The 24,369-nt window shown below is 33.8% G+C and overlaps 1 protein-coding gene across 1 annotated transcript; it reads left to right on the top strand.

Moving 5' to 3' along the window:
- The first annotated feature begins 316 nt into the window (after positions 1–316).
- On the top strand, positions 317–4,990 carry BDBG_00010 (uncharacterized protein). The gene has a single exon (XM_002628718.2). The coding sequence runs from the start codon at positions 1,396–1,398 to the stop codon at positions 4,240–4,242; it is 2,847 nt and encodes a 948-aa protein (XP_002628764.1). The 5' UTR covers positions 317–1,395; the 3' UTR covers positions 4,243–4,990.
- The last annotated feature ends 19,379 nt before the right edge of the window (positions 4,991–24,369 follow it).

Raw genomic sequence — 24,369 nt, 5'->3', positions numbered from 1 at the left:
TAGTTATTAACTAGTTAGTTATAGGATATGTTCATTCAAATATTCCGTAGTTGGGTAGCCTACGCTACTACGTACTGTATGTCCTGTACAAAATGTATATCCCTCAGTTTGACACATGAGTGGACCTCGGAATCCCCTCTCTTCTCCTCCGTAACTAGTTAGTTTATGGTCATATCTCCACATACAGTTAGCTAGGTATAACTACGCGTAACTAACTATATAATCAAAGCTTGGGGGTGAAGAGGAGTTGGAGTGCGAAATAATAATAATAATAATAATTATAATAATAACTATTTGGCGGCGGGGTGACTAAGTTATTAGTGGCACTACAAGGCCTCTCGCTGCAGCCCTGCAACCGCGCCTACTTTTGGCATCCATCTTCAATCCATCTTCAATAATGAAAGGGCTGACTGAATCCTGAATTGGCGATGCGATGGCCGGCACTGGCATGTTATTATTGGGCAGCACGATGGGCCGATGGCTTGGGGGTCTGGCCGGACCTGGTTTGCTGGACGCTGGGCGCTTAGAACACACCAACCAATAGTTAACTAAGTTAACTAAGTTAATTGTTAACTAATAAAAGTTAAGTTACTCCTCTCCTCTCGTCCCCCAAACCTCCCCAAATCCGTCACGTCACTTCGATCAGCGTGTCGCCCGCCCAGAGACTCAGGGCTCAGGGAGGTGAGGTTGCAGAAGAGGGTTTATGATCAACTTGATTGGCAGCAACAGCCAAATACTCTTCAGGCTTGTTCCATGCAAGGCCCCTTGGAGTTGTTTCTGCAGCCAATGCTGCCAATGCTGTCAATGCTGCCATGTCCAATCATGGCCCTTCGCAACCCTCATCCTGAAGACCGTGGGTGCTTATTGTGACCGCAGCCTGTGGCCCTGAGTAACAATCACCGAGTACTAATACCATTTCAATGCCGCTGCTGAATCCTGGATGTGTTTGCGTTCATCTTTTATTTATTCCTTTCAACTCTGGTTGTTCCTCTGAGTGCATATTGAGTGTGCACCTTTTGACTTCCTCCTTTTTTTTTTCCCCTTCCTTCTTTTTCTTTTCCCTTTCGCTGTCCATTTTAATCGTTATTATTCTTTTTCATTCCTATTTCTATTTCTCATTGTTTCCCTCAGCCCCATTCTTTGATTCTGTACGGTTTGTTCGTGAAATTAACCTGTTGATCGGGTTAAAACCATATCTTATTTGTTTTCCAAACCCTATTCTGGGCACAGTGATCTTGATTCAATTCGCCAGTCCGAGGACGGATCAGCCGTTTAGTTGGTTTTTTTATTTTATTCATTTTATTATTTATTATTTTTATTGATTCGACGTGCTTAAGAATTTTGAAAACCTCCGAATTTGGATTTTGCCCGCTCACAGATCCGGTATCTGCTGCCATGGCGAACCATTTCATCCAAACAAAGCCACAAGTTCGGCTGGGTCGAAGTGGACACCTTAATACCATAATCGAAGATAAACGAGAGTCCCAGTTTGAGGGAAAAAGGACCATTGATTACAAGCTCGCGGCCGCTGGTCGGCACTCAGTAGTGAATCAGACCCGACCGACCCGCCGCTCACCCCTCGGGCCTGTACATCGCGCTGTATCCCCAGGATCTACGGATTCGTCCCATTCAATGCACTTAGGCCCTAGACAGAACCCCGATTTTGACGATCTCTACGATGCCACTGATGAGGATGATGAAGGGGAACTGAGCGATAGTTGTCCGTCCCTTTGCAGCCAGGGGAACAGCGAATCTACCAAGTCATCAAAACTCTCCACGATTTCGTCAGGTAGTAGCCGCAAAAAATATCCCGCAATTGTTATCCCTTCCTCGACACATTGGGCCAATCTCAATTCTTTCCACAAGCATTCCCCTGTTCCGCCAACCCCGCCGCCCAAAATACCCGTTTCGCCAGAAGCTCTCTCTCGCCTGCCAAGGTTTGTTCCGGAGGTATATGCTCCTCCATCCTTAGATGGCAGTGCAGCTTCGGACCAACCTTCTACTTTGAGCGCACCGCGAACTCCTGAGCTGGAAGTGGCATCAGACGTTGATTGGGATGCACAGTATCTACGCTTTTACGTTGACTCCGATACTAATGGGAACGTCGAATCCCCCAACAGTGCGACCATGAGTCCTCAGGTTGAGATTGAGATGGAACCCCCCGAAGACTGGAGCCATGTCCTGGGTCATTTCCCGCGTATTCCGGAGCGCGAACCCAAAATTGACGTACAAAGTGTTTTGGATATCCCGGAAATCAATAGACCCTCGTCAACGGATAGTTCGAACATAGGTGTTGAGCTTCCAACAAACGCTCTTGCCACCCTTCAACATATCGAGTTAGATAACGATAGTGATCGCGACTCTGATATTTCTGGAGTCAACGAAATTGGCGAAATGCAGGAAGTGAAACTGTACTCTGCCAGACCCCGGAGCATGAACGCTGCGATTCCTGCTTCCGCTGGTTCAAATCCGTTCACGCCTCTCAGCATTCCATCCCCGGGCGGCTTCTTTTCGTCACTAGGAGGCGATGCACGCCATACTTGGTGTTTCTCTACCATCCCACCGCCTTCATCTGCTACAGCGGAGAATTTCTACAATTGCCCTTGGAACCAGCCCATGATATCTGATGGCTTTTTTCCCACTACGTATCCGTTGGGTCGCAGTGACCCTGCCTCCCTGAAGGCAGCAAATTACCTGCTCTTCGATGGTTTATACACGTCCTTTGATTCCGTCGGGAGGGAACGCAATTCCAGCATTGGTCATATCGCGGATGACTACGACGAACTATACGAAGAAGAATTGAAATTTCAGGCTACTTCCAATCTCGACCGTACAAGCATTTGGCTCGCAGCCCAGACAGCCTACCTGTCCGCATTACGTGAGACTAATCCCGTCAACCAGGTTGAGGGCGCACCGGCATTAATTGTCGCGGAAAGCCCACAAGATAGTTCGCCAAACTCGACCAGGAAGTCGCTTGGACTAGCCACTATTTTGGAAAACGGCGCTTGTTTAAAGTCCCCCTGTCATCTTGTGGAGGGTGGCGCCTTGTTCTATCGAGCCTTTCAGCGCTTAGTACGCAAGTCTAATGCCCGTCATGCTTTTTCCCATGGCAACTTGCGCTTCGAATCCGTTCAGGCAACGCGGCTCAGCTATATGGACAAGCACATCGACGGCCTCGTTGGGAAATATGCCCTGAATGACCCTGTTCGCCCTCCTTATCGCGGGCCATTCTCCCAAGCTCCCCGGAATTCCACCGTCCCCCAGATCCTTGCTGACCAAGCTAAGTTTTCCAAGCTGGAGAAGGAACAGGATGCAACACATCAGCTACGCAGTTCAGTGTGGGCAATGGAAGCTCTAAAATTTTTGAAGGGTGGTTCTCTCCTGTCTGCCCCGGCTGTGAAGCGGCTTGCTAGAGCAAAGGTTCCTCTGGGAGGTGTGGAGAGTGCCGGATCCCGGCGAATTAGAGTGCTAGACCTTGGTGGCGAACCATCTTGCGGCTGGGCGTGGCATGTCTCTAGGGATCACCGCGACGTCAAAGTTTACACGGCTGTTACGAAGCAGCACATTGTGAATCCAGGAATGAACGGGCCTTCAAACCATCGACAGGTCTCTGTCCAAAATGTTTGGCAACTTCCATTTCGCGACAATCAGTTCGACGTCATATCTTCTCGTACTTTCCACGCCTTGTTAAAGACCGATCGCCCATATGCTGAAGAGCAGGACGAGTACGATCTGTGTTTGAAGGAATGCTTTCGATGCCTCAAACCAGGAGGTATCCTCGAGTTCTTCCTGATGGATTCGGAGATCATTCGCGCTGGATCGTATGGTGCCGCCGTATCTGTTGAATTTGGGTTTAACCTTAAGACTCGCGGGTACGATCCTGTCCCTACTAAGTCTTTCATGTCTCGACTGCAGAAAGCCAATTTCTCATCAGCCAAGCGAGCATGGATGTTTCTACCTCTTGGTGCGGGAACCTCTGCCCCTCAGACGCAAGCAGATATCCATCCTGAAGCCGGTGAACTTATGGGAACTACGAGCAACATAGCCAATATCACTGGCCTGCTTGGTGGGTGGATGTGGGAACAATGGATGTTGAAACTCCAGATGGAGATGGGCCGCGAGAAGGGAAAACTACTGGATGAGGTCCCTGGTGTTTATGCGGAGGGGCAGCAGTCTGGAGCGGGGTGGCGGTGCGTAACTGGATGGGCGATGAAGCCCAAGAAAGTCCATGGCTACGCTTAAAGCTATTCGTCTCTTTAAACTGTCACTTACTACCGTCACCCGCAATTCATTTCCCGCTGATATTGAATCTACAGTGAAGTGTACACTCCATCTTTGCTGCTTGCTCGTGCATAGTCTATCCACCATTCCTACTGTCTCACTTGATTATCCCGCCCGCTTCCCTCATTCCACTCATTCCGTCCTTCTCTCTGCCCCTCTCTCCTTTCCTTCCTCCCCCCCCTTTTTCTTTTTTCTTTTTTTTTTTTTTTTTCAATACCTGTAACTGTTTTGGGATTTGCTACCCTAGTTTTCCTATGAAATGGCAAATGTCAATCCGAAATATGAGGAGATATAATGGTGTTACACAATATTATTATGAATCATGCTAGTGATATGCAAGAATTATTTACAGAAGAGATCATTTGGTGATTTTTAGAAATTTGAAAACAGCGTTATAAACCATCAAAGTTCATACAGAGTATAATACGTGCAATAATATCTGTAGCACCATTTGGGGAATTTTTAAGCATTTAACTTTAGTTTATTGTACAGAGTATATGAATCTTATGATCAAAGCTAGCTGCCCTTAAGAACTGTAGAATGGTTAATCTCTTGTATTCATGTGAGAGAAGCCAGCTACATTATATCTATACAGAAAGAACATAGAGTTAATTTGCGGAGCGAAGCGAAGCAATATGTTAGATGCATTAAAAACCTGATTAGAATAGAAGGCGCGATCTTGCAGGCCTCATTCTGTGATATGATTGATTGAAAAAATGCACACCTCATGTGACCGCCTGTAGAGGAAGCTGCAACGGCCTGTTGTAAGAAATCCCGCTTCTCGCGGATTCTTTACCCCTATTCCTATCTCTCATGTAATCAATAGAGTTAGCAGCCCTTAGCTACACACAACTATATAGGCTGGAGTTCATGACTACTATTCATAACTCAGCTTGAATACTATTATATATTTGATTTCTACATTTGTCTTTCTACTGTGAATACTTCTAGTAGCTATCAGTATATATCACATCAAGCTGTGAATCACTGAATAATTATCTGTAAGTACTTATTCTTATATTTCAAGCTCTGTCAGTTAGTAATTATCTATTATAACTGAAAGAACTAGAAACTTCTATACTTTAATCTCTATAAACTCTACTGTTACCTGTAGATACTTAGAAGCAGCTATCTGAATTATAAATAATCTCTGTAAAAGAAGTTTTAAAGAACTTATTAATTATTTATAGAATATTATTCTCTATATTTATAATAGAAAAACTCTTTAAATCTGTAAATAAATTAATCTTAATAAAGAATATTTTTAAATATCTCTTACAGAATTAAGCTATTTTTCTATAAGAAATACTTACTATCTATAAACATTCTTAAACTGAGTGTAACATGGCGGAACCGAAGCAGTGACTAGTCAGCAGTGTCATGTAGAAGTAGTTGTTTGAGAAGCTGTATAAGTGAGCTTAACTATCTTGCTTAAATAGTGAGCTTATGAGCTACAGAGTTATTATAAGAATATTACAGATATGATACTTAGTATACTAAGAAGATTGTATGAGAAATGCAGTAACTCTTATATATATTTCAGTAGAAGAAAATGAATTACTGACTTCTTTAATCAGAAGTCAGTATCTAGCTATTCTATATAAATAATGAGTAAATACTCTTCTTCTATTCTATAAGTGAGAGTAGCTGAAGTGATACCTCAGTGATATCTTACTATTATGAAAGAGTAATCTGCTAATCTTGTATAAAAATAAGATTCTTATATTCATTAATTAAATCTTTCTATATTATATCTGAATAATGTTATAGAGTAATTGAAAACTGATTTAAATAATCTGTGAGATGAATAAAATCATCTATAGAAAAGTAATAAACTGTGTGAAACTATAACAGAGTCTTAACATAGTTAGAGATATGATAATACTCTTCTCTTTAAGAATATAGTTCTGATACTCTTAAGATTATCAGATTAGAAATTATCTTTATTATATAGTAACAGTTATTAATCAATTTTAACAGTGTATATACTATGTATAATATAAAGAAATAGATGACTTTCTCTGCTGACTGTGTAGATCTTCTTTTTTTCATCTCTATTCAAATTAACTATATAATAAGTGAATTTCTTATATATTAATTAAAATGTGAAAAATATAGTTAATAAGTGACTTACAGATCTCTTAATATATTTCATTCTATATATAAAACTCTCTGTAAAAGTGATGTGTTTTAGAGATAAAGTTAATAGTAGTGATAGAATTTTTTGAAAAGATTTCTCTTCTCTATTACATCTTTTTTTCTCTCTCTCAATTTATAATAGTGAGTGTATAAGTGTATCATTCTTGAAAGACAATAAGAAGTTGATTCTGATATTTTCTAGTAAATAATAAATGTCTTTATAATGCAGCTGCAGTCTCTATGACTGTTAAGAAAGTCAGATTGAAGACAGAGATAACAGTATTGATAAGCTGTGAAAGCACTGCTTTTATTATCATATCTTCTTCTTCTTCTATATCTCTTACAGTTATGATAGTAGTAACTATGTCTTACAGTGAAGTGTCATCTCTTCTGCTGATTAGTTTATTAGTAACTAATTCTTTCTCTATCTCTCTCACTGCTGTTATAACACTGTTTCTTCTCTCAATCAACACAGTAATATATGACTCTGTATGATTATTTGAAGAGAATCTCAGAGAGAGCTTGATTTTAGAGACAGTGATTTCAAGAAGTTCAATTCATAGTTTCTCTTTCATGACATATCTGAGACCTGCTCAGAATACTGCTGAATTAAGTTCACAGAGTCTCACAGTTTCTTTATCTTCTCTCTGTGAGAAGACTTCAGTGTAGTCTCTAACTAACACTGTTACTTATCTGTACTATGCTAAGTAGCTGAAGAAGGAGAGAATCTTATATACTTACTTCTTCTCTCACTTTTATTATTTTTATTATATTTGTAATAATAACTTCTATCTCTCTGTAAGTATTATCTTATAAGAAGATATTATATCAGTTCTGATAAGAAGCTCAGATACTTAAGCAGTACAGAGTAAGAGTCTCAGAGCTTTACATATTAATAGATTTTATTAAGACTGAGAAGATTTCTCTTACTTATCTGTAGAAGAAGATAAAAGTGTGAGTCTTTAAGATAAAAAAACACCTCAGAATAATCAGTCTTAAAAAGAAGAAGTCAGCTGATACTGTTATTAAAAGTATCACAGAGATTAATCACTGATTAAAGAGAATCTCACTTCAATTAAAGCAGATAACTGAGATGCTTTATAAATTAATAAGTTAATACTTTATATATCTCTCATACTCTTCAGCAGTACTGCAGTGCTAACTTCTCAGTAGATAAAGATATCAGTACTGAAGACTTCAACAGTGAAGAATAAGTTTAGTGAGAATAAGATTATTAATAAGTAGACTCTGATCTCTCTTTTTACTTTTTCTGTGAGCTGCAGCTCTATTAGAATAGCAGTGACTTATAGATTAATAATATTAATCTTATTAGTTTTAAATATCTCTTTCTCTTAACTGCTTCAGGAATTTTACACTTGTATAGTCTCATTAAACTTCTAAAAAAAAACTCTTTGAGAGAAAATAGAAGAAGAGTGTTACAGAGTTCATAAGATACTGACTCATTTCTGTGAGATTATCTCTAAAAAACTCTTTTTTTAAGAAAAATAAGAAGTCTCAAGTGACATTTCTTACTTAATATCTCTGATGTGTAATGAAGCAGTCTCTACTAGTCATCTCATAGCTTGTAATCTCTTTCTCAGTATTTTTCAAATACTCAAGCAGTTCTCACAAATTCTCTGAGAATGAATAATCTTCTTATTTAACAAGATATTAAAGCTTGCTATAATATATTCACTTATTCAATATTTTCTTCATAAGATATTCAGTATTACTCTTAATTTCAATACTATTCAGCTGAGACAGCTCTATTCTGAGACATTACTTATAGAGCTTTAAATAGAAGATATGAAAAACAGAATGAATTAATTTCAATTCTGAGATTAATTTCAACTTATATATCTGCTTACTCATCACTCTTATTACTGAGAAGAGTTCTAGTTATTACTTACTAAGCTTCTTACACAGTCTCATTATCTTGATATTCTTTACTGAAAGTAGTATTTAATTCTCTATCAAGAACTTTATTGAAAGATGTTTTTAATTATAGTATTTTATCTATCACTTCTGAGTGTGGTTCGGAAGAACATACGATCATCGGATAATAACGCGGCCGCTTCTGAACTTGCTTACGAGTGTAAAGGGGTCATAGCAGCTGCTAATTAATTTAGCATATGATATTACAATATATAAGAAGCCGGCGTACGCCTGTAATTGTATACTGGCTTAAGCAACCTTTGAATCACATCTGATAGCATGTCTAAAAACTGGTGAGAAGTGCAGGCTTCTTCAGAGTGTGATAATTCCATCTACAAAGCAATTCATAGTTATCATATCAGTGTGATTCTAGAATATCTCAAAAGATAGTGTATGAAGAGCAGTGAGCAGAAGAGCATCTGATTGATACTACTTCACTTGTAGAGGAAAAACTCCACACTCAGGTGAATGCCATGTATGCAAATAGATGAGATATGAGAAAGGGAATGAGAGCAGTGAATGAGATTCAAAGAAGTCTGCTCTCTACTCAAAAGAAGAATAAAAGAAGAGAATGATTATCACTGAAGTTGTATGATAATAACAGAAATTATATAACAATATAGTGATATAATAATATAGTAATATAATGATACAATGATATAATAATAGACATTGTATAATTAATAAGAAACCACTGAAATGAATACCTTCTCTAGTTAATATAAATAACATCCTTCTCTGCTATCTGAACTGAAAGATATGCAGAACCTCTCAGAGAGTTTACTCAAAGCAGTAAGAAAAGCAGCTGAAATCACTGAACTGAAATTGAAGCTCTGTATATATACAAGAATTCTAAATGAGATTGAGGCCTTGTGTATGCAGTGACAGGCTGAGACAGAAGTCAAACAACAATTGACATTTACTACAGATCAAGTATTCACTATGAAGAGCTTCACTGACATAATCATCATCATTAATAAGAATAGAGAAAATCAGATCTTAGATCTGCAGTGAGAGATTGAACATTTATATAAATAGATAACTACACTGAATCTGGAGATTTTATCATGATTGTTCACAATCTCTTCAGAAGTGTATATATTATTGAAGATCACTGTGCAGAATGAGAATCTGAGTATGAAATATATTAAGTCAGAAGATCTGCTGAAGTTATCAAGCTTTAATAAAGACTGAAAAAATGATGCTGCAATCAGCTGACTAAGTCAGATGTAATTATATTATCAGATTGAATATGAACTTACAGACAGACAGTCAATGAAATTTCAACAAGTCTTAAGATCTGCTGTGTTTCTACACAGAAAAGTAAAGTCATTATAAATAACTGATGAAAAGATAAATCTCACAGATCTGAAGTGATATTCATTCTTACAAATATGAAATGAGTTTTTCAAATGAATCTTGCACAACTTTGAGAAAGTGAATGTATGAGATAAGTGTTACAAACACTTCACTGAGTGTAGACAAGTGAGTGATCTTATATCATACTTCACATACTTCAGCTTACACTATCTCATGTTGAATGAAGAGCTTTCAACATCTTTCTATTTACAGATCTTCATTCATGATCTTACATTCAAGTTAAGAGTGGAATGAAAATGCATAATCTCACAGTCAGACAAAGTGAAGAAAGCATACAATATTCTCATTATACAGAAATAAGCAAGTCAATTATAATAGAAAATACTGTAATTAAGTATGTCTCAGTGAAGAACAGATAATCAGACTTCTATAACACAAGTCACACATCTGAATATAATAAATCTAGATCTGAATATCATTACTAAAGCACTGAATCTCTTAAAAAAGAAATTCTCTGAATGAAAATCTTGATATTGTGAGTATCAAGCTTGGTTCAACTGTAAATGTTAAAATTATAATGTAAAAGATTGCACTCAGTGTGTACAATCAAGAGAAGCAAGAGAGTCAAAAAACTAGCAGAATCAGTGAGCTCAGAGACACTCACTGATATTCTATGAAAAGTCTTCAAAGTGAAAGAGATGTCTGTGTTAGATAACTCTCTGAATTCTATGAACATAAAGAAGAAGCAGGTCTCTGAATGAGATGTGAGTGAGAATGATGAAGCAGATACTCATCTCAATACTTTAAGACCTGAAATATTAATATATAAGAGACACTTGAGTAAGAATTGAGAGATGACTGTAAAAGTGTTAGCAGACACAGAAGCTTCTATATAATATATTAATAATTATATGATCTGAAGACTGAAAGAGATTCACTGAGTGAAGAATCTCTGATATATAAGATTATCTGATAACTGATATTTAATATCATCTGTAAGAGTAAGAGTTCTCTTACACTTCAGAGAATAATCTTGCTATATTTGAGTGCAAGAGCTGCAGAATGTGAAATACAATCTTATTCTCAGACTCAATTGATTTCAAAGATTCAATTCATAGATTCAATGATGTACTTGTCATATATAGTTAACTGATAGAAAGAAAACAGTTCATACAATTCTATCAACTGATATGAGAAGAACATTTCACATCTCTGATATAGAAGAATTAAATCTGCTTACACATTAATAAGTAAAGAGAACAATTCACAAGATCTCATCTGAAAGTATTCTGTATATCATACAGAATCTGAAAGTGGAGAAAATCAAGATAAAAGATATGTAGAAGAACAAGTGTATGAAGAAGCTTCTGAAGAAGTATGAGAAGATCTTCTGAACAGATCTTTCATCAGAATTGCTGCTGAAATGAGGATTTGTACATGAGATTGACATGAGAGATGTAAAATCAGTCAATCAGAATGCATATTCTCTGTCACAAACACATCTTGAAGAATAGAAGTATCAGATCACAGACCTTCTAGAACATAATCTCATACAACTCTTATCAAGTGTGTGAGGCTTTTCAGTTCTATTTATGAAAAAGACAGATGAGGAGTAGTAAATATATATCAATTATCAAGCACTTAATAAGCTTATGATTAAGAATGAATATTCACTATCATAAATTTAACAACAGTTAAATACAGTTGAAAACATCTGATATCTATCAAAGATCAATCTTCTCTCAGAATACTGACAGATCTGTGTAGATGAACTGTCAGTTCTGTGAACTGTATTTAATATACAATGAGAGAAGTTCAAATTCCTGATAATATCATTCAGTCTGATAAATGCATCTATCATCTTTCAAATAATGATGAATACAATTCTTTATAAACAGAATGAAATCTTATATCTTGTATATCTTGATAACATTCTAATCTTTTCAAACTTATACAATGAATATCTGAAGCATCTTAATGAAGTGCTTACAACTCTGACAGAGTATAAGCTCTATGTTAAATCAATTAAGTATGTGTTTAAAATAGAAGAGTTAAAGTTTGTAGAACATGTAGTAAGTAATAACTGTATACATCTCATTTCAGAGAAATTGAATGTCATAGTGAATTGACTGCAGTCAAGAAATGTATATTATATATAGTAGTTTCTTAAGTTAGTCTCATATTACTGCAGATTCATCAAGAATTTCATATAAATATCTGTATCACTCTCAGATCTCTTAAGAGAAACAGATACAAATCTGTGAAAGAAGAAGTTTCATTCAATTATCTGAAATATCATGTGCAAAGAGGCTTTTCTCACACTGAGAGAATATATAATAATATTCTCAGTACTTATTCAATCAGATTGTGATAAACCTTTCTACATTGAAATAGACATATTTAAATGAGCTATCAGAGACACTCTTCTACAGATGAACAAGAATGACAAGCTGCACTCAGTGACATATAATGATAGGAAACTATCAGACACTGAGCTCAATTACTCAGTGCATGAAAAGAAATTGCTAGTGATTAAGCACACACTGACATTGTGAAATAGATATATTAATAACAGGCATACAATAACAGTGATCACAGATCACAAAAGCCTTGTCTATCTATAATTAATAATAAAATCTTTCAAATACTTAGCATATTAAATCTCAGAGTTTCAAGTGTACAATCTTCATATTAAATACTGAAAGAGATTGAATGCTGTGATGTCTGATATAATCAGTTACAGACTTAATTTCATGAGTGAGAGTTCTGTGAATCAGATACAAGAAACATTTGTGTTAAATATACTGAGAGAATACAAGGAATCAGAATGAGTAAACATCATAATCTCTCACTTGAAGAATGACAAGATGTCAGATGATAAGCATCTCATGAGAGTAGTAGAAGAGATGCTTCTGAACTTCAAGCTGAGAAAATTGAAAAATGACATTGTGCTTTATTATGATCTAGAATATGTAGAAGCTCTCTATCTAGAACCTTTATTTAGATGCAACTTAATAGCTCACATGCACAAAGAATTCAGTCACTTAGAAAGCTCTGAACTTATAGATGTACTTGAATTAAGAGCATACTGATCAAGTATGACTGAGAACATTCAGACATACACTCATAAGTGCCTGAATTGCCAGGTTACAAAAGAATCTAAGAAAGGGTTAGAATATAAGAAAGTACAATATCAGATGAAGTGTATGATACAACTGTTTAAATAATAAGAGATGAACCTCATAGACATATTGCTGCAGATGTCAAATGAAAATCAATGAATAATCACTGCTATTGATTACACTACTGACTGGCCAGTCATGAAAGCAGTTTCAGAGATGACAGAGAAGATAATGATGAAGTTTCTACATGATGAGATCTATGTTAACTGTAAAATGCTGTGTGAGATTCTAACTGATAACAGTGTGAATCTCATAGAAGAAGTGATAAGGCATTTCATAAGTCAGTTACAGATAAGATATTATAGAACAATGTTATATCATCTGCAGATAAATGAGAAGATGAAATGCTTGAATGAAATCTTGAGTAACATGCTGATGAAATATCTAGTGAGTAAGCCTATAAGACTATGAGATGAATATCTCAGGCAGGTGCTACTGATCACACAGATTTGACAGCATGCAGTCTTCAAGTGTTCATCATTCTACCTGTTGTATAGATTGCATCCGCGCATCTTGAAGAATACTTCAGAAAAGATAAGAAAGAGAACAACAGTTGCAAATGCAGCAGTAGTAGTTGCAGATGCAACAGTCACAGACATGAAATCAAGATTGAAAGAGATCAGCCATGCATGTGCAAAAGCTAATGAGTTACTTCTGAACTGAGCAATTCAATTGAAAAGAATATGAGACTCACTAGTTAAGAAATCAAGTCTCAAGATGAGAACATAAGTTCTTGTATATAATGAGAGTTCTGAGAAGTTTCAATCTAGATAATTTAAGCCATATAAAATACTCAAATCACATTCTCTGAGAATGTATGCATTGAAAGAATCAGAGAGACAGATCTTATACAACTTAATAAATAATTCATGACTTATGAAAGTAAATATACAAGATCTGAGTGAATTATGATTATTCACAGCACTATCATCAGCATTGAAAAAGAAGAGACTTATAATTGAAAAGTCTTATGAGGTAAGAGAAATTATAGATGCTTATAAATCAGATAATCTCACTTATTTCAATCTTTTCATAATTATAAGAAAAGAATAAGAAGTAATGAAGAAATCAGGTGAATATCACACTTTAATAAGTGATGAGACTGTAGTCAGTTGTATGATAACACACTGCAGACAGCAGATGTAATGCAGTAAAGAGCAGTCTCAAAGCAGCAGACTTATATATGAGTCAGATTACAGAAGAAAAAGAAATTCAGAGTTGAATTTGACTGTTTACACCAGTTCAATCACAGAGACTATAGAGAATGAATTATCTGAAACATCTGTGAATACATGAGACTAAGCTATCTTGACCTCTGAGAACACTCAGAGATCAGATGAGATTAGTTTTAATAAGCTGTTCACTGTAGTAATCTGAGTGAGTGAAGAGAGATAGTATAATACACAAGACAGAATCACAAAAGATGAAAGCTGTCAAACCTAGTCACTGAACACTGTATCATATAGAGATCATATAAGAGTAGTGACTAGCAGATAAAGAAAAAGTGTAAGAAAAGAAAAGAGATAATGAATTGATTATCAACTGTAAGAGTCAGCTGTAAAAGACAAATATTATTATATACATCTCATTCATTTTCATACATCATATATTTAAATCTATTTCCAACACCATGTCATCTGAAAAACATTAAAAACAAAGAAAATCTTAAAACTTGAGATCTGTAAGAAATTCAAGAGCTGTAAGCTGCTCTTATAATAATACTGTACACATCTCTGATTTCTCTACTGCTCTGCATACAACATTAATATCATTTATCACAAGATTGGCTGGAATGCCAATATAGAAATGCGCATGTGTATGCATAGAGAAATTGAAGAAGAGTGCAGAATCTGCAGGACCAGGAGCCAGAGCAGAAAGAGTGAAGATGAAAGAAACAGAAGAAGAAGAAGATGCAGAACTGAATGAATAACAGTGAGAGTTACTCAGAGCTGAACACTTATAATCTGATATACACACAATCTTTCTCACAGAAGAGAGAGAGAAAGTAATGAGAGAAGCTTGAGAGTGAGAGAGAGTAGTCTCAGCAGTGTTATCATCTTTGATTAGAATGACCTCTAACATCAGAGCAACTAAGAATCATTATTAGTGTATGAAAATTGCAAAATCAGAGATAAGAACAGTTACTGAACAAACACCTGCTGATCTTAGAGTTATACATGCAATTACAACATGCATGAGGCTTCTCAGAAAGAGAGAGAGAGACATGAGAGAATACAGGAAGCAGAACACAGTATGCAAATGACTCATTCTCACAATGACATTTTAGACAAGATGTATGAGTCTCACATCTGTGAGTGTAAAAGAGTACAATATCTGTGTTTCTGTTTCTGAAAACACAGATATCTTTTGCCTGTATCATGAAGTCAGATGACAGATATCAGAGAATAGACTGATATAGATCTATCATTCTGAAGAAATTTATCAGAGCAGATATCTCTGTGATATTGAACTTTACAGTTGTAAAAAGCTTCTTGATATCTGTGAACATCATGACTTCATACATAGCAAAACTTATAACAATTTCTTCTAAGAACAGAAAAATCAGCATCAGAAAGAAAAGATAAAAAAGAAAAAGACTTATAATCTTAATACTGTTAAGAAGAAGAGTGATTCTCTGATATAAATGAACAATTGTCTTATTATGAATATTTAAAATAAATGTAATAATCAGCATCTGCAACTAAACTTCAGATAGTTGTATTATATACAGTCTTTATACAATAAATTATTCTGAAAGTCAGTAAGAAGAGTGAGAGTGTATATGCTGAGAAACATGATTCATTAAGTTTACACAACATCTTCTTGAAACAGGGAGAGCTGGTAATGAAAGCAGAGATGGCAAAACCAGGAGTAGCAGGAGTGAGAGTCACAGGAACAGGAGTAGCAGGAGTGGGAGAACCAGACACAGAGACAGGTGTAGAAGATTGAGAGAAAGCAGCAGAGAAAGGAACAGAGAGAGCAGGAAGGGACACAGAAGATCTGGCCACACATGGCACAGACAATTTCTTCATTATCATGTTCTCTAAGTTCTCAATCAATGATTCAACATTGAGTTCACTATCATCAGTGAATGCAGATCTGTCAATGTGTAAAGATTCTATATGAATAAAAATAAATATATCAGCATCTGCATTCACATAAAATCATGTCAGAAAACATGATCAGAAATTCACTGAGAAGGAAACAGTCAAGAATGTATAAGAAGATGAAGAAGATGTGTCATTCATGATAGTACATTCTGGTGATTGTTAGAAGATAAACAAGTCCTGATCACATTTCACAATGCATTACACTTACTGCTAATGAACTGCCTGGTATAAGTACTACAAGAACACTTGTTATGAGAATGAGAGATCATCACCAGAAACATGTACAATGTGATAGATGAACAGATGAAAAGAGTTGAACAGAACAAGGAATAGAAATCTTAAATGAGATAGTGATATTCAATGATGATGATGATGAAGAAGATGATTGAAGAATGAGAAAAGTTAGTGAATGAGAGATGTAATATAGTGGAAGTTTCTTTGTGAGAGCATACATGAAATGCTAGCTGAATCAGAGATAGGTCACATGATTGTGAACACTAGTGGCATGCTAATCCGCATGAAGCTAGGGTGGATGTTATGATCATGTAAATGTGACTGAATCTGATGAGAGAGAATGTGATTCAGAAGAATATATGACTGTTGAATAATAACACAGCTGCTTCTGAACTTGCTTATGAGTGTAAAGAGGCCATAGCAGCTGCTAATTAATTTAGTGTACAATATTACAATATATAAGAAGCCGGCGTATGCCTGTAATCGTACACTGGCTTAAGCAACCTTTGAATCACATGAGCATAGTGAATACTTTTCACTGTCTTCTTATAAATTTTATTTAAAAGTTTTAATCTAGCTTTTACTTCTGATATTAAGAAGTACTCTGTTATCTGTATTTATTTAATATTCTGACTGTCTATTTCTCTCTTTGAAACATTATTCATAATGTCACAGAGTAATAAAAAATTATATTCATAATAAGTATAGAAAGAAGATACTTTTAAGATTGCATTTTTTGCATTATTATACATGAATTCAGCAGTCAGAAGATGCTTAAGTCAATTATTCTAATAATATAAATAGAATACTTAAAGATACTATTCTAATATCTGATTCTGATATTCAGTCTGATCATCTGTCTGCAGATGAAATGCAGTGCTGAGAAGACATCTTATGATAAAATAATAGTAAAAAGCAGATCAGTATTTACTGATGAAGAGAGATTCTTAATCTATTATCAATAATTTCAGAGTACTGTGATCATAAATAATAATATTTAAAAACAGATCAGTCAATTCAGAGGCTTTAATCTTTTTATCAATAGAGATATATTTAATCATCTTTATAAAGTGATTAATAATGACTAAAATTAAGTTATATTCTTTGACTCTTATCAACTTCAGCAGATTAACTATGAAATTCATTGATAGATTTTATTATAAGTTCTTTGAAATAGACAGTGATATCAACTCACTGTATTACTTATATCATAGAGTCTTTATTCTTTAACAGATATTATAAGTCTTAATATACTCTTTGACATCTATCTGAAGCTTGTTTTAAATATATTTATATTTTAGAAGCTCTTCAGTCTTCTCTAATCTAAAGTGCTCAGTATGAAAATTATTATAATGAATTCTTAATAACTTCTGATACACTGCTCTGCTATAAGAGATGAAGACTGAATTATTTAGCAGTAGAAGTTCATATTCTTCTAGCTATTAATAACTTGATTTCTTAGCAGTATCACTCTACTCAGAGTCTATCTCTTTTAAGTTTAAACTGAACTCTTTCTTCTTTAACTTCTGAATTCAAGCTGTAGTAGAGATATCTCTCTGCTATAACTTATCAATAAATTCTAAAAGTAGTTGAGTTAAAAGATTGTAGACTATTTCATTCTTTATCAATTCAATAATAATAAGACATGATATAATGTAAGAATAAGTACTCGCAGGCGATTATTCGGGTGTTCGCAGCTTGGCGTGATATGTACTGTTAACTACTAGAAGTATTCACAGTAGAAAGATAAATATAGAGATCAAATGTATAATAGTATTCAAGCTGAGTTGTGAATAGTAATTGCAAACTTCAGTCTATATAGTTGTGTGTAGTCAAGAGCTGCTAACTCTATTAATTACATGAGAGATAGAAATAGAGATAAAGAATCTGTAAGAAGTGAGATTTCTTACATATTTCTTCCTCTCTAAGACTTTGTTTATGAAGTCTTTCACTGAGTGATTTCATAGAATCAGGCTCAGTACTGCAGTGATACTCACTAAAACTCTTCATATCTATAAAAAATCTCAGTGAGGAAAAATCCATTGTTATCATGAAGAGAAAAGAGTCTGTCACTCAGTTTCTTATTCTGTGAGATTCTTTGTAACCTGCAGATCTTTCTCTGACTATCATACAGATTTATCTTACATCTTTCATATAGAAGAGTTCTGACTGACTCTTAATCATTTCTGTGAGATTCTTATATAATCATTACACAGATTCATTCTGCAGATGAATCACTTTCTGTGAGATCACTTTCATCAAAGAGAAGCATTTATGAGTTGATCTTTCACTCATTCTCACAAATCATCATTTTTTAACACTGTAGAATTGTGAGGAATTTTCTATTCTTTTATTAACTCTGTAGAATTATAGAATCAAGATATTCACAGTCTGCAATCACTCTTTATAGTTATATAGAAAGATTAAGATCTGTAATTCATAATCATTCTTTATTTACTAGAGTGATCTGACTATTCTACAGAATCACTCATAGTATAAACAAACTTCTCTAGAGTAGTATAAATACTTCAGATCTGTTTATAAAATCTCATCTTCTTTTTTCTTTTTCTGTAACAGCTCTCATTCTTATAAACTGTGAGTATTCTCATTCATTCATAAAGTGTTTTCACTCAGATAATAGAGAGAGAGTGTTTCTGACAATGTCTGTATATTAGTTCAAGAACTTCTCAAGAATAAAAATTTTTTCAATTTCAATATCTTTATAAATAATATCTGATCACTGCTGAGCTTCTCACAGACATCTTCATAACTTCTCTGATTACTTTTTACTAGCTGATAAAGCAGAAGTGTTATCACTTATAACAGTGTCTTCACTTTCTTCAGCTCTGTCATCACATCTGATCTTCAGATCAGTGATTAACTCTGAGTCTCTCTCAGATCAGTCTCTGACTTTAAGTAGTATAGTTCTACTCTTTGCTGTAAGTCTCTTTATAAGTAATTTCTTACAGACTCTAGTTAATAGTTTCTGCAAAGCTTCTGATACTGTCAGTACTTTCTGCAGTTCTGTAGGCCTATCTCTACTCACATAATCTCTAATCAGACATATGTGAATATGTTTAGATTTTCTATCAACAGTTCTCGCGCTGCAGCGCATTTTCACAATCTCATTATTAATAAAAGATAAGTCTCTGAGTACTCACAAAATCCAGATAATCAAGACAATGTGAATGCTATGAATTTGTGATAAGAGTTAATCTGAATAGATAAGCTCTCTCTCTGTATCTCAATTATTTTCAGACTGAATACTTCAGTACAACTGAGAGAGCAGACATAGCTTTATAAGAGATATCTGATTATACACACTGATAATCAGTTCTCAAGATTCTGCTGCAACTGTATATATTCTGATATCTGACTCTCTTGAAGTCTGTGCATTTCTGATGATCTTTATATCAAATATAATAATTATCTATATCACAGATATGATACTCTCTGCTTCTTTGAAGAGAGAAATTGATAGTTATAAGAAGATTAAGTGTTATAAATATTAAGAATGTAAGTATGAGTTTTCTTTATTTTTTCTTTATTAATCTCTAAATTGTGTTTATAATTCTGTTTTTATTTTCTTTATTTTTTAACTTTAATGAGAATATGATTTCTTCTTTTCTTTGTATACACTGTGAACTGTTCATCTCAGTAAAAACTCATTATCTTATAGACTAGAATTTATAAATAACAGTATTAATATCTTTGTTATAATTAGATTCTTAGTGAAGATTACATTATTCTGACTTATCAGAATTTGTGATATGAAAGTCATATCTCAGCTTTCACAGATGTCTTATTCATCTGAATAATTTTCAAGTGAACTTATTCATCTTATCAGAATACTCTTATCACTGAATCTTGAATCAGAGCTTACAATCTCACTTCTCTGAGTTAATAATTTCTTTGATCTGATATTATCTTTCACTCTCTAATACTTTATAAATAGAGTGATGAGTCACAGAATTCTCTTCTAAGAATTTCTTATACTTATAAAGTAAAGAGATATAAAAGACATTGTATATCTACAGCTCAGATGACAGTTTTAATCTATAGAACTATAAACTAACTTTCTTTATAATCTTATAAGACTCTGTCTGTAAGAGATTCAGCTTCTTACTAAATCTCTATATAATGATATTTTCTAGACTCAGTCAGACTCTATTATCTTTCTTGAAACTTTTTATAATATACTTGAAGTTATAGTATCTCTTCTGATACTCTTAGATCTTTCTCAAGAATTCACAGACTTTCTCTCAGATATTCTGAATTCTCTCAGTCTGTTTACAGACATCATTACACTCTATAGTGTACTCTCATAGATTCATCAAGATTATTCACAGATAAGTCTCAGTGAGCATCTCAAAGAGAGTTTTACTTATACTGATATACTTTAAGATATTGTATATAAACTCTGTGAGTGATAATTAATACACTCAGTTATTCTGATTGTAATTGACTAAGCATTACAGATATTATTTCAATATACTTATCAGATATTCTGTCTGATCATCTATCTATTGATAAAAAGCTGTGCTTAGATCTCATAAGATCTTAAATATAGTTATCAGATCAGATCAGAACTTCTCTGTAAAGATTAATTCTCTATCTGAGATAATATTTACAGATAATTCATACAACTGAATTATATTATGAACAAAGATATAAGTCAAATTCTTTGACTTTAAGTTCTTATAAATGAATATAAAGTATATTATCTTGATGAAGTGATCTACTATCATCAGCACACTGTCAAAGCAGGCATTATATATATTCTTACTTTCAGAGAGGCTTATAACAGTGTTCATTTCTAGCTGTTTCTAAGATTCTTATAAGATGAATAGAGAAGTAAGTTCTTTATATAATCTGAACTGTACTATTCATGAATTCTGATAAGTAATATAAGAATTCACTATTTTCTTCATAAGTTCTTGCATCTTCAGCTAGAAGTATTTTCTTATAAGTAACTTATGAGTTCTAGTATCTGTAAAATGACCTGCTAGAGAAGAGTCATGATATCTTTTAATAAGTTCTACTCATAGAAACTCATTTATAGATATATAAATTCAGCTCTCTCTTTATAAGAGATTATTTAAGTCTCTTCAATTCTTTATTTCTGCAGGATTAATCTCTGCTGTGAGCAGTTTCTGAATATACTGAGTATATTCATTCTTCAGTTACAGTTCCCCCCCCCCCGAATAGAACATCTTATAAAGACTTATACTTTGTTTTTTCTTATATCAGATCTTCTGCAGTACTTCTTAAAGCCTGTAAACTCTTCAGATTATAGATACTCTCTTCAAGAATTCTTATAAAGATTCTCAGAGTGTTAACTCTCAGTATTATAGAGAGTAATTGTATAGACTTCTAATCTCTCTCTTCTCTTTTCTCTTATAGAGAATTGAGAGACTCTTCAGTCAATCTCTTTACAACACTCAGTCTGAGTATTCTGTAAAGCTTTTCTATCTTCTCTAGTCTCTCTATATCTGTTATTCTGATCTTCTTAACATAGTCAGATCTGTGCAAGAGTTCATTTACTGAGTTCTTAGTTCTCTTGATATGCTCTATCTTGAACCAGAACTCACTCAGTCTCTGAGCTCAGTAAACCTGTTATTATAAGAGTTTCTTGATTAAAGTAAACTGTTATAAGCTATTATAATCAGTTCTAACAGTAATCACTGTTACAAGGTTTTTAAAGTAGTGACATTAGTAATGAAAGAATTTCACTATTATAAAAAGCTTCTGATTATAAATATTATAGTTAATCTCTGCAAGTTGCATCTTCTGTAAGAAAAAAATCACTGAAACTCAGTTCTTATTTAACTGTAGTTATAAGATTATTTCTGAAATTATAAAGAAGAAGACATCTGTCTTCAATCTGATTAAGAGTAAGAAATCAAAGTAGAACAGTATTACTGTGTCTATGAATATCTGTTTCAATCTTACAAAGATCTTATAAGCTTCTGAAATAAGAAAGTTCTCACAGTTCTCTCTTCTCAATAATCTTTTTATTCTTTATTTATGAAATGACTTCTTCTTATTTTCATTCTTCAGCATGTCTGTAAGAGTCAAGAAGATTATTATGAATACAAAGATAAATTATCTATAGAAATTCACAAAGCTCAGAAAGATCTGAATCTTATAAATACTAGTTAACTTCAGTCATGATAGAATAGTCTTAATCTGTGAAGATTTCATCTGAATATTATCTGCAGTGATTACATATTCTAGAAAATTAATCTAACAGACACTGAAGTTATACTTTATAAGCTTAATATACAGTTCTGTCTCATCTAAGATCTTCAATATAGTTCATACATACTCAGTGTGTTCTTTCTTCTTCATGAAGTACATTATCACATTATTCAGATATATTATCATGAAGACATTCAGATATACATGAAGTGTTTTATTAATGAAAGACTGAAATACTGTGAAAATATTAGTCAAATCAAAAGACATTACTAGATATTCAAATAATCTCAGTACAGTTCTAAAGACAGTCTTTTATTCATTCTCAGATTATATTCACAGCTGTATATATATATTAATCATATTCAGTTATATGAATATAACAACTTCTGTGAGACAGTTAATCACATTCTCAATCAGAGATAGAGAATAACAACTCTTTATAGTCTTAAAGTTCAGATCACAGTAGTTCACACACAATCTGAGATCTCTATTCTTCTTCTTTATAAATATCACAGAGGCTCTCACAGAGGCCTGTAAAGATTAAATGAAGTCATTCTTCAGATTCTTCTTTATATAAGCTCACAAGACCTCTGTCTTATGATGAAAGAGCTTATAGATTGATTCTCAGAAGAATTTCTATTCTTCTATTAAATTTATTATCAGATTCTTCTCATAATAAGATGAAAACTCAGCTATCTTAGCTGAACTGAACATCTCTACAAGATCTTGATATTTCTCTGATATCTGAAGCTCAGTTTTCATGACTGTGAAGTTCTCAGATATTTATAAAGTCATTATATAGATAAGCTTATCTTCTCTAATTAACTCTATATTATTAACTGATTCTATCTTCATAAGTGAGTCTATTAACACTGATTGAAAGTATAAATCTGACTTATGAACAGCTATGTGCGGATTATGTCTTTAAAGTTATACAAGTCTCAAGTACATGTCATCTGTGATATTTATAATAATCACAGTTTCTGCAAATCTTCTTCAGATTTCAGAGAGATCTTGTAATTTAAAGATGACTTTTATAAGTCTCTCAGTTCTCAGATCTGAGTTCTCACATCCTGCTTATTATAAGAGCAGATTTTCAGTTTTTATTACTCAGCTTATTCACTCTGTGAGCTTTAAAAACACTACAGTGACCTGAGATTCTGAGTTTATTAATACTTCTTATACTTGTGAGACAGTAGTACTGCAGTATAATCTCTTTCTATGAGTATGTATTTTTATTGAGAGAGTAACAGATTCAGATATCAGCTTTAAGACTCTTAAGAAGACTATTACTGACTCTGTCTATGACTTCTCAAATTTCTATTTTAATTTATTCAGACAGTTTGCACAGAGATGTTCTGATTTAGAATAGATAAAGTAGAGACTCTTTTTCTTAATCTCTCTATTATACACTCTGTTTATAGAAGCTTATAAAGCTCTCTCTTTCTGCTCAGTAGTCAGCTATAAATCTCTCTATATTTTATCATCTTTTTTCAGCAAACCTATTCTCTGTTATTCTGACTCTCACAGAGTCAGTCAGTGATTCACTCTCTACAGATCTGTGACTCTTATAGTGATTTATAAGCAGTAAATGAGAGTTATCAGTTTCTTCAGAGCTAAGAACTTAGAGTCTTACTCAATGAGCTTATTCTATATATTTTTATTTAGTTTCTTTATAAACATCATTATTCAGATCTTGTTTCAGAGCTCTGTTTTCACAGATTTTAATTCATATTATAATTTTATAAAGTACTGTGAGTAGTCTTCATCAGATTTCCCATCTCTTTTTCTAATATTAATGATCACAGCTCAGATGTTCTCTGTTCAGCTTATAGAGTCTCTTAACTTATTCTCTAGATAGATCTTGAGAACAGATCAGTGAGATCTTTTATAATCATTTTCTAAATAATTCAGTCAGTTCTTGACTTCAGTGTAGTAGAGATTTATTATTATATAAATAACAGCTT

Source organism: Blastomyces gilchristii (assembly GCF_000003855.2).
Source record: "Blastomyces gilchristii SLH14081 genomic scaffold supercont1.1, whole genome shotgun sequence".
Lineage (NCBI taxonomy): Eukaryota > Fungi > Ascomycota > Eurotiomycetes > Onygenales > Ajellomycetaceae > Blastomyces > Blastomyces gilchristii.
This window is presented reverse-complemented; position numbering and strand designations above follow the sequence as displayed.

What these genes read in the sequence shown, in the direction of transcription:
- BDBG_00010 (XM_002628718.2), top strand. Translation starts at nt 1,396, where the DNA reads ATGGCGAACCATTTCATCCAAACAAAGCCACAAGTTCGGCTGGGTCGA.